The sequence below is a fragment of the Myotis brandtii genome, unplaced genomic scaffold (genome assembly GCF_000412655.1).
Source record: "Myotis brandtii unplaced genomic scaffold, ASM41265v1 scaffold486, whole genome shotgun sequence".
Classification (NCBI taxonomy): domain Eukaryota; kingdom Metazoa; phylum Chordata; class Mammalia; order Chiroptera; family Vespertilionidae; genus Myotis; species Myotis brandtii.
The window spans coordinates 1,174,132-1,185,004 of record NW_005368569.1 but is presented as its reverse complement, the minus strand read 5'-3'; the positions used below and the strand labels follow the sequence as shown (position 1 = coordinate 1,185,004).

The window sequence follows — 10,873 nt, the reverse complement described above, 5'->3', positions numbered from 1 at the left end:
GACCACCTCCTCACAATGTCCAGGGCGGTGTCGGTGCCGGCGAGATTCAGGACCGTCAGGACGTTAGGGCGGCTCAGGAAACTGTAGAGGCCCTGGTGGCGGGATGGGATGGCAGAGAGGAAGGGAGTCAGGGATCGCCTCGCCCAGAGCTTTCTGACACCCCACTACCCGCAGCGCCCCCAGTCACTGCCCCTAAAAGACAGCCACTCACCCCGCTGTCCTCCGAGGGCCCCAGTGCCCCGGGGTTTCCCGAAAGATCCAGGTGGGTCAGGGCCGAGTCAAAGGCGGCGTTGGAAGCCAGTGCCCGGCCTAGAGCTTTCATTCCTGGTGGTGGAGGAGGGGGTGGCTCAGGCCCACCCACACTTGCTCCACCAGCCCTACCCCATCCCTGGCTCCACTTACCTCGAGGCGTCAACCCTGTCTGTGCTAGGCTGAGTCTCCTCAGGGCTCCAGGACGATGCTCCAGGTATCTGCTGAGTGCAACCACGCCTGGGGGTAGGGGCAAACCTTGTGGGTCCCCCCTTCTCCAGCTCGCACCCCGGGCCCTTCCCCAGGCTCAGCCATACCTCGGTCATCCAGCAGGTTCCCCGCCAGGCTGAGTTCCCGGAGCCCGGAGCTCGAGTGGCCTGCCAGCGCCTGGGCCAGTCGCCGGACAAAGTCTCTGGGGACCAGACCCCAGGCTTGACACTCTGACTCTGGGTTCCCAACTCCTCCCAATCCCAACTGCCCGGACTCCCCTCCTCAAGCCCTCCCTGTCTCCCTTACCCCCTCAGGCCACAGGTCTCCAGCACCAGCTCCTCCAGGTGGGCCGACTGACTCATCATGTGCAGAATCTGTTCCAAGACCTCAAGGCTCTGAGAACCAGAGGGGAGGCTCAGTGGCTGCACCCTGGTCCCCACACCCTCGCCCCCTCCTTGCTCCTACACGCGCACCAGCTTCACGTCCACACAGGAGAGACACCGGAACCACAGGTTGTAGGACAGGGCAGCCACGCTCAGTGCCAGGTCCCTGGGTGGGAGAAGGGGCAGGGGCAGGGCTCAGGGTCCTCCAGCCAGACCTCAAGCCTCTCCATGGAGAGGCTCAGGAAAGTGGGTCATGGCATCCTCCTCCCTCCCCAGTCCTGGCAGGCCACACACCGACTGCCCAGGTGGCTGAAGTCTCCGAGGCTGAAATGGCGGCAGCCCTGACGATGGTAGATGGTGTCCACGTCCTGGAGGAAGAAAGTGTCTCCAGCTGGCTTGGGGCCGCCAGGAGCAGGGAGGGACTCAATGCACATGGGGAGGAGATGTCTCCAGAGCCCCCCAGAGAGGGCCCTACCCTCACCCACTGAATCTCCTCTCGGAAAGGGAAGCCATTGTAGTCACACAGAGCCTCGTACGTCTCCAAGAAGCCACCTGGGGAGGTGCCAGGGGTATGACAGGGTCAGGTGGGGGGAGGAGAGAGACAAAAGATGGTGAAGATCAGACCCAAGCTGGGAGGTGGCTGTACCTCAGGTGGCTCTGTTCAGTTTGGGAGACCTCCAAACCTGGGGGCTGGGGCTGCAGGAAGGGGTGGGCTGGGAGCCCCCCGTGGCCCTTACCACAGGGGCTACTGGGTGCGGTAGCCTCTGAGGGGCTGCTTCTCTCCAGACGAACCAGCATGGAGGGGGGCGTGGGCTTCCGGAACAGCTTCCTGAGGAGGGGGAGAAAGGAGAAGGGAAAGGCGCTTCCAGCCTCTGGGGTGTGAAGCTGCCCACTGTCTCCAGAGCATCCCCCTGCCGCCCCCCTTCCCTGCCAGTCCCTTGCAGGTGCTGGGTCTCACCCCAGGGTGGAGTGAGGGAAGACCTTCTTGATGGCCGCAGCGACGTGCTGGGCCAGCTGCTCCAGGGCAGCCACACCAGGGAACTCCAGGACCAGCTCAGGCAGGGACTCCAGCTCAAAAGTGACCTGGGGAGAGCAGGTGGTGGGCTGGGCTGGCTGGGCTCCATGTGTGGGGGAGGGGAAGGGAAGGGGGAGGGGAAGGCAGGCCCTGGCAGGCGGGTACTAAGGTTTTCACCTGAGGGGGTGTCTCCTGCAGTGCCATGGCCTGGACCTCCAGGTAGCTGAATGTGCAGTCCACCTGTGGAGGGCCTGGGTCAGCTGGGACCAAGGCCAGAGCCCCACCCTCCTGGGAGCCCAGTCCTTTGTGCAGCCTGGAGTTCAGAGCCTGATGGGCCTAGACTCCAGTCCAGCCTGCTGCCTGAGCCCAGTGCTGTTGGAAGGGCAGAGCCCAAGGACAAGACGAACAGTGCTGCAGCCCTCCTGCCAAGGAAGCTGCTGGAGGGCCAGGTGGGTGGTGGCCGGCCCGGGACGGACTCACCCTTAATGGGAGGCAGGTGTGCAGCAGGTAGGCTCTCCATCGCAGCAGCGCCTGGGGGGAGAGAGTGCCTGACACCCTGTTCCGGGCAAAAGGCTCTTCTGCTTGGGCCACAGCACCCTCCCAGGCTGGCCCCCTGCCATACCAGGACGTGGCCTTGCTCAGCACCCTCCCGCTCTGGTAGCCAGGTTTTCAGCAGCAGGTCTGCCTCCTTGGGCCACAGGAACCTGGTGATCTCGCCTGTGGGAGGGCAACCTGCTGGATGACTCTAGTCCTCCCATGGAGGTCAATTCATGCCCATGGTCTATACCAGGCTAGGGGCCTGGGCTCATCTATGAGCCAGCAAGGAAGGAGTGGAGTGGATCTTGGGGTAGCAAGCCCTCCGAAGGAGCAGAGAGAAACGCTTGCCCGGCATCCCCAGGGCTCTGGGTCGGCCTGGTTTGGGGGCCCGCACTGCTTCCTCCCAGACAAGTAGGCAAAGAAGGGCCGGCGCTTACCTCGCAGCTCACAGGATATGCCGTCGGGGGTCTGAGCCATGGGGCCGGGCCAGGCGGCGGGGGCGGCCCAAGGAGCTCCGAGGAGAAACTGCAGCTGCCAGGCGCGCACAGGAAGCCTGGGGCCCCGGGCCGCACTGCAGCCACCTGCTCCTCTTGCAGCGGAAGGTACGCGCTGCTTCCTGCCAGGCCGCCCCCAGCCCGGCTCCTCCCCGCCCTCGCCTCCGCGGGCCTGGAGAGGTCGCCCGGTTACGTGGGTGCGGAAGGAAGGCAGAGTCCCCACTGCCCGTCCACCCGGTCGCGCAGGAGCTAATCCGTCAGGCCCGACGGGTGGGAGTGGTGTGGCCTGCAGGGTCGCGCACGCGTCCGTACCTCTAGAGGTTTCTAGCCCCCTACTTCTACCCCATACCGCAGTCCCTGCAGCGAGCACCAGGGGGTGCTGTCCGCTCGGGGATTCCCTCCCCGGCCCACCCTGGTTAGTACCCTGAAAAGCCCAGCTGGGGAGGTGAACACGGGGGCGGGAAGGAAGGGCATCTGTTCAGCAGGGGTGTGGAATCTCTCGCAACTTCTAACCTGGAGGCTGTGACGCCCTTCTCTGTGGCAGAGGTTCCGCAGCTTTCATCAGGTTCAGGCTGGGTCAGGCGAGAAAGTCCACGTGTGTGCTCAGGGGCCAGCTGGGACTAAAACCTGAAACCAGAGGGCTTCAGGGAGGGACGGAGTGAATAATAAAGGCGGCCAGGCACACGGGGGTGGGGTCCTCCTCTGGGTATGCATTCTCCCTGGCCTGGACTTGGGGAGGGGGAACCACTAGGAGAGAGGAAAGCTACTGCCTTCAGGGCTGGGAGGGATCAGAAGGTCAGCCCTGAGCAGCACGCTGGCTTATAAAAGACCAAGGACCTAGATTTTGGAAGGTTCACAGGAGGGGATTAATTTTTCCCCTTCCATGGCTTATGGATAAAGAACATTCTCTGCCCTGCCCACAGCTCAGCTAGGCACAGGTGAAATAACCACGAGTAGGTGAGAGATACTGGGCAGAAATCTCCTTGGTTTTTCTTTCCCACCTCCAGCTACCCCTCCTCACCTTGGGGCTCAGAGACAGTGCGAGCACCTTCTCATCTCCCTTTGTTGAGGTCCACCAAGGACTGGGACAAAGTGGAAAGGAGAAACTGAATATTAACAACTTGGGGGCAGCCATCTCTCCCCTCAAGCAACAGGCTCATGGTGTGAGAGTTGAGAGCTGACCGGAGGACGGGAGGACTCAGCTGGAGAGGGAGCTAGGAATTCCTGCCAACAGAGGCAAGAGGAGGTCCTGCTCCGCTGCCTTTCAATTTGAAAGGAGTCAAGAGCTGGTTAAGATCGAACTCTCTCCAAGACCACATAGAACCCACAAACTGATTTTAGGGTGAGAACTCACAACGGCCGAGTGGTCAAGAATGCAAGTTATAAAGGCAGACTGCCTGAATTCAAGCCCTGACGCCATCTCTTACCAGCTGTTTGACATTAAGTTACTTAACCTTTCTGGGCTTCCAGTTCCAGTTCCAGCTGGAGCTATTAACTTATCTCAAAGTGCTGCTTGTATGGATTCAATATTAAGAGATGTGCTCACAACAGTGCCTGGCACTCAGTGAACACTCACATTTGCCAAGTCTACCATGGCAACCCTAGGACTCCAAAACATAACCACAAAAACGCCACCTCATTAGGCTTTTCCTGTTTAGAATAACAAGGATGAGAACTAAAAGAGGGAATGACTGCCAAAGGGCTGGAGCTGTTCCCTAGGTGGGGACTCTGGAGGCCTCGGGCATTATGGTCCAGTGAGTGCTGGCAGGGAACGCAGGGGGCTACGGAGAAGGAAACCAGGATCAGCATGTAGATCAGACCAGGGGTGCTGAGCTAGCCACAAACCCTCATTAAGTGCTGGCACTCAGGGTGACAGAGACAAAACAAACAGACCAAGTAAACGCATGGGACTCCGCTCCAACAAGCAGTGAGTGACTCAGTGAGAGGGGGAGGCCTTAGCTTGTTCAAGCGGCTCCTATGTTCCAGACAGCATGACACTCCGTGGGCGCTCAGGAAATGCTAAAAGGTCCTAATGAGGAATAAGCCCCGCCTGCTCCAGTAGCACAGGCTGACAGGCCAGGCTGCACCGCCCAGCGCTGCCACAAGGCTCCCTCAGATGGTTTTAAAAGACAAGAGCTGGGCAGCAGCTGACAGGCAACACCACTTAGATGTAATTATTTTCTCACTCCAGTACCTACCACAGTTTAACAGTGGGGAAGAGTGCTGTAGACAGGCCAGGGAACTTCCCCGTAAGTTCTCAGGTGTGGAGTAATAATGAGAACTGGTTTTTTGCTGAAGGTTTTATGTATATATTTATTTTAACACATTTCGTACCGCTCAGTTTTCTCATGTTTCGCGCGCCATTAAGGACCGCTCACGAGTGTTCTCGTTTTTCACGCCCATGGAAAAAGGAGCGAATCTAGATACTTATGTAAATTTTGTTTGGTCCCTCTTCATAGAGGAAAATGTTTTACGCAGTACCATACGTTAAAAAAGTACTAGGAACTTTAATTGTTTAATTGTTTGTTTTTGTAAATAAAAATGTTATAATTATTGAAAAACAACACCTAAAGTGCATTATGATGATTTAAATAACATGCAGTTTGCCCAAAAACGTGCGGTCCCTGGCGTATGTCTTAGAGATTTCTATGCGGTACGCAATGTGTTAAAATATATTTTATTTATTCTTTACAGAGAGGGAGAGGGATAGAGAGTTAGAAACATCAGTCAGCTGCCTCTTGCACACCCCCTACTGGGGATGTGCCCGCAACAAAGGTACATGCCCTTGACCGGAATCAAACCTGGGACCCTTCAGTCCACAGGCCGACACTCTATCTACTGAGCCATTCTGGGTAGGGCTATTTATTTTTTAAAAAACATTTTTGATTTCAGAGAAGGGAGGATAGAAACAAATTATGAGAATCATTGATTGGCTGCTTCCTGCACGCCCCCTACTGGTGATGAAGCCCGAAACCCAGGCATGTGCTCTTGACCGGGAATCGAACTGTGACCTCCAGGTTCATGCGTCAATGCCACACCAGCTGGGCAGAGTTTTAATGAAGTCACATAGGATTATCAATGGAGAATCCCTTTTCAGCCGCCAACTCCCATGAGCATGTCACTTTTCTTGCACTTCCTCTAAAACAAACCCACATTTAAACTTTTAAACATGAGTGGCTCTGCTGAAGATAAACATCTCACTGTTCTGCAGAGATTTTCTATTATAAATACCTAACAATTATTAAAAGCTATGTGCTCAGTGAAAGAATTCTAGTAGGGGGTACTCTGGTCCCTGTGGGGGCTAGCCCATGGGTGGGATGGAGATGAAATACTGACTGCCTGGTGTAGTCTTCAGGCCCCAGATGATATATTTTCCTGGAGATCTGACTGCATGGACAGCACAAGCCAGCCAAAGGCTACACACATCTTGTCCTTTGTGTTACCTCTCACTGAAAACTGGAAAGTTGAAATTCGTTAAAAACCCCTAAAATTATTGGCTGAAGCTTTCACCGTGCCAAAGCAGTCTGCCCAGAAATGGCCAGCAGAAACAAGATGTCCTTCCACTAATGTGTAAACTTCCTAACACAACTCCCTTTGCCTCCTGCTTCCTGTGGTGCTAATAAGCAGCTGTGCTATCCAGGTGTCTCTCCTGCTCATTGTTCTGTCTCCCGTCAAACAGACTGGCCAGCTTCCCTCTGTTCCCCTGTTGTTGGCAGAGCTTGAGGTACTGATCCTAACTCTTTTTGAGCAGAGATCCTGAGGACAGAGCTTCCCCACCAGCCCCTTCTACTCTAGGCTCTGTGGCCCACCCCCGTGGCCATGGGGAACCCACTCCCTAAAGTGGATCATGGAGAATGGCAGATGTCCATCCACTTACACACACACACTTTCAGGGAGTTAAAACTTGGAACAGATGCACTTGGTATCCCACCATCTGCCAAGATCACCTCCCATCTGCTAAAGAGGAAGTGGCCACACAGCCTGCCTGTACCTCAGGCCTGTACCACCTGAGGCCACACATGCGGACCCCTTTGGGCTTCTCATTAGACAGGAATCACACAAGACAGTGTTTGAAGCATTGTTAATCCGTTATGATTTATTAGCTGTACAGCAGTAGATCCTCCTCCCCAGCTTTCAACCCCATTACGTATTTTATTACAGGTCTCATGTTGGTGTCCTAAAATAATGAAAAATATCACACAGTACAGCTAAGTACAAAATGTATCAACCTAGAGTCTGACAGCTAACTGATGGCTCTCTTAAAAGCAATACACAGAAGAGAAAAGTGTTTGAAATCAACAAGACTGAGGCTCTCTAAAAAACACATTTTAAACGTGACAGTTCATGTGCAAGAATCATTTATAGTTGGTTTCACTTCACATCATTAACCCCCCCCCCCTTTTTTTTTTGAAGATCCAAAGTTTAAATTACTGACCTAATGAAAATTTCTGGCCCAGCTTTTAAGGGACTGCTGTGACCTGCTCATAATCACCCTTCTGCTTTAACAGAGGATTTAAAAAACAGAAAATTCAGCTACAAACAGAGCAAAGAAAATGTGGATGGGAAATTATAACTGAAAGTTAATTGTACAAGGTTCAAATGCTGGCTCCATGGGCTGGAAATCACGATCTTCTACATGGGCGTCCGTCTCTAGTGGGCAGCGGTCTGGGTGCCGTTCTGCTACATGATTGCAATCCAATTCCTTGTCAACATTTACACACTACAGTCTGTGGTAACTTAATTTGCAGGTAATTAAAATGCTGGGTTTTCTTACACTGCACTTCTTTTCAACCTCTTAATTAATGGAAAAGATGAAAATGTAAAAATAGTTATTTACAAGCTTGACCATACCAGAAACTTTGCCAAGAAAGAGGCAAAGCCTTTAGGACAAAAACCGATCGTAGCATGCCGTATTATTGGTGTGCAGCCGACTCCAAGCAAAGGGAGTCAGGGAAAAAGCAAAAGCAAAAACCAGTTTAAAAGTCTAAGTCCTTCCCAAGTCTGCATTTACAATTAAAAACTCTCCTGGGAAGAAGACCGTAGAACTCTGGGCAACCCGGTGGCTGTTCTGGAGTGGTTTACCATAGCAAGGAGGAGGGTCCAATGTCTCTGTTTCCATCTAAGAAACCAGTTAGGCGTCAACACTGTCCTCAGCACTTCCTGGTAAACCCTCAGGGACTCGGAACATTCCATGATTTGCTAACATCAAATGGCAAGTTCTAGTTAAATCACATTTTCCTAACATCATCCTTGAAGTTTTAGTTCTCAGTATGTTTGGTAAAACGGTGTAAAACGGTGCTTTTCCCAAAGCCAAAAGAAGAAAAAGGGAGAAAAAGTAAGATGCAGGCCGTTTAAACACAGCCCTGAGCAGTCCTGGTGAAGACAAGGCCCTGCCATCACCGGTCCATCATGCTGAGGATCATCTCAGGGGTGAGGTCTCCGTTGGGGGCATCTGTGGCAGAGGGCTGGGCCTCTTCTTCCTCCCCCTCCGCGGGCTCTGCATCTGGCTCCTTTTTTACTTGAACTATAATGTTCTCAATTGCACCTGTATTCTGATCTTCAACCTGGATGATAGCTGTTGCTGGTGAAAAGGGGCACGAACAAAACACATGCTCCATTAAAGCCCTCAAAGGTGGCAAAGGTCTTTCCAGACTTGACACTAAATGGTATTAGCAATTCAGGAAAGTCTTCGTAGTTATACAGAGCAAGTCAATAAAAAAAAGACGGAATGATCTAAACATGGCCACACATAAAGCCCAAACACTCTAGAAACTATCAAAGAACAAAATGCTGGCAGTTACCTTCATATGCCTCCCAAACTACATATTAAAGCCTCATTTTTCCTTTATGTCATAAATTTGGCCTTGCAATAGTCTGAGACAGGCAAAAGATGTGGACAGCATGACCAGGATCATAGAATGTGTGATGTGGGTCTGTTTTAGAGATGGGTCACCTCAGCAAGAACCTGACATTTGATTCTAGCTCTTCCACACCCAGGGCCCTCCCACCAGTTCGTTCATTCATGTGTGTGCAGGTGAAGCGGTTCCCAGGATCTATAGTTAATCACCCCACTGTGATATACGTCTATACATGAGGCTCAGTAAACACAGTTAAAAAGTAGATTAAACCCTGCATTTGTTAAAGGAACAAAACAAAACACACCAGCTTTCAGGAGATCTAGAACAACACATAAGTAGAATAGAGACCTGAGTTCCCTAGAGTCTGCTCTCATAGGGCTGTGTCTAGTATAGGACTGCTACCCACTGTCATATGTGGTGTGAAGGGGAGGGTGACCACCTCCTCGGTGTCTGCTCATAAATCAGAAGGCCAGCAACTAAATCCACAGGCCTGGGATTCTTAATAGGAGGACCAACCTACTCACAGAAACTGCTTTCTTTCTCCATCCTTTAAAGTTTGGCTCCTTTACATTCACTACCACATCAATTCTGCCAGCTGACCGACTGTGGTTGTTTTGTAAAACCTCCCACATTAACAGCACCCATCGGGTAGAACATAAGCACCCTTCTATGCTAAACTTTTATTCACTGAAATGTAACAGGCCTGATGTTCCCCAGTAAAAAGTAAAAAATCCCTTCCTGAGTTTGTTCCTGGCACAACCCTAACTTGTTCTCATGGCTTAGTTCTCATCTTCCCCAAGAACACGGACCTGCATAGCTTCCCCACGTGCTGGGAGAGGAAGCCAGCCAGTAACTGAGGGGAGACTTACGCTGGGTCTGTTTGGGTTGGTTGGTTCTGCCAGGGGGGCGTCCTCTCCGCTTCTTGGCAGGTGGTGGGGCTGGGGTCACAGGCTGAGGCTCTGGCTCAGGTTCAATTTCCATAGCAGGCTCCTCTTCATCGTCATTGTCATCCAGGTCTGGCTCAGCATTTTCTTCTTATTAAATCAGGGAGAACAGGTGGTGGAAGAAAAAATAACACAAATAATCATATACTCTGTGAAGTTTAGTTATGTATTTAATTTCATTGTTAAAAAGCCCATTTTAAAAATGCTTTTGCTGCCCAGTCAGTGTGGCTCAGTGGTTGAGCATTGACCTAAGAACCAGGAGGTCACGGTTCGATTCCCAGTCAGGGCACATGCTCGGGTTGCAGGCTTGATTCCCGGTAGGGGGCATGCATGAGGCAGCCGATCAATGACTCTCTCATTGATGTTTCTTTCTCTCTCTCTCTCTCTCTCCCTCCCTCCCTCTTCTCTGAAATCAATAAAAATATATTTTTAAAAAATGCTTTTGCTGAAATTATTGCTACCAGTCAAAGCAGAGTAAACTGGTATTGTGGCAGAATTAATAAGCAAAGGAACTTGACTACTATTAATCATATTTTACATGGACTAGATATTTTTTTCTTTAGCTTTAGACATCAGAAAATATTGAGTTTAAATTCTTAGAGGCAACTTCACCTTATGTCAGTCATAACAAAACCACAAATAGCGTTTAGGTTGACAATAAAACAAATATTCCCTCAACCTACTCTACGAGGATAAAGGAGGACATAAGCCTGAAATGGACCCCTAAAGATGTGGTCCTGCTCATCTGAGTGGGTGAAGGGTGTGTGTGTGTGAGGAAGCAAGACAGAAGCTCCTGATGCATTGTGAGGTCTTATTTACCAAGATAAGTAGCAAGAGTTCTTTTAGGAGTACTATTGATGGGCTTTAAACAGGCCAAGTTTTTAGAGTTAAAAGCCAAGAAGCACAGGTTGCAATCACTTTCTTCTTCCCAGCTTAATATCAGTATCAGGCCCAAAGGGTCATCCTTAATCCCTTACTTTGTCTCTAATGCCATCTATATATATAAAAAGCCAGTGACCATCACGCCATAACAACCGGTCACTATGATGCCCTCTGAGGCCAGTGAACCTGCCTGATGGGGGGTGGGGCCAGCCAGCCAACTTCCCGTGGCCCCTCCCCCCAGCTGGCCCTGATCAGCCTCTCCCACCCCAATTAAGGGTGGGGCGCCAGCCAACCCCCCCCA

General features: G+C 51.8%; 2 protein-coding genes across 3 annotated transcripts in view; both read right to left on the bottom strand.

Annotated features, from left to right (window-relative positions):
* The window catches only part of RLTPR (RGD motif, leucine rich repeats, tropomodulin domain and proline-rich containing), a 12,343-nt gene extending 9,292 nt beyond the window's left edge, over window positions 1–3,051 (bottom strand). Inside the window, 14 exon segments of the mRNA XM_014547802.1 lie at window positions 15–92; window positions 212–324; window positions 403–489; window positions 567–661; window positions 766–854; window positions 933–1,008; window positions 1,137–1,210; window positions 1,324–1,394; window positions 1,580–1,671; window positions 1,801–1,925; window positions 2,035–2,097; window positions 2,338–2,388; window positions 2,480–2,574; window positions 2,832–3,051. Coding sequence (XP_014403288.1) covers window positions 15–92; window positions 212–324; window positions 403–489; window positions 567–661; window positions 766–854; window positions 933–1,008; window positions 1,137–1,210; window positions 1,324–1,394; window positions 1,580–1,671; window positions 1,801–1,925; window positions 2,035–2,097; window positions 2,338–2,388; window positions 2,480–2,574; window positions 2,832–2,871 — 1,149 coding nt within the window. The 5' untranslated portion in view covers window positions 2,872–3,051.
* Window positions 3,052–6,957: 3,906 nt separating this feature from the next.
* CTCF (CCCTC-binding factor (zinc finger protein)) overlaps window positions 6,958–10,873 on the bottom strand; it is a 49,026-nt gene continuing 45,110 nt past the window's right edge. Inside the window, exons 11-12 of one of the 2 annotated variants that reach the window (XM_014547810.1) lie at window positions 9,616–9,780; window positions 6,958–8,469 (exon numbers count right to left, since the gene is read on the bottom strand). In XM_014547810.1, the coding sequence (XP_014403296.1) occupies window positions 8,285–8,469; window positions 9,616–9,780 (350 nt within the window). In that variant the 3' untranslated portion in view covers window positions 6,958–8,284. The remainder of the gene's footprint in view (window positions 8,470–9,615; window positions 9,781–10,873) is intronic. The other variant, XM_014547811.1, reaches the window with a different exon arrangement.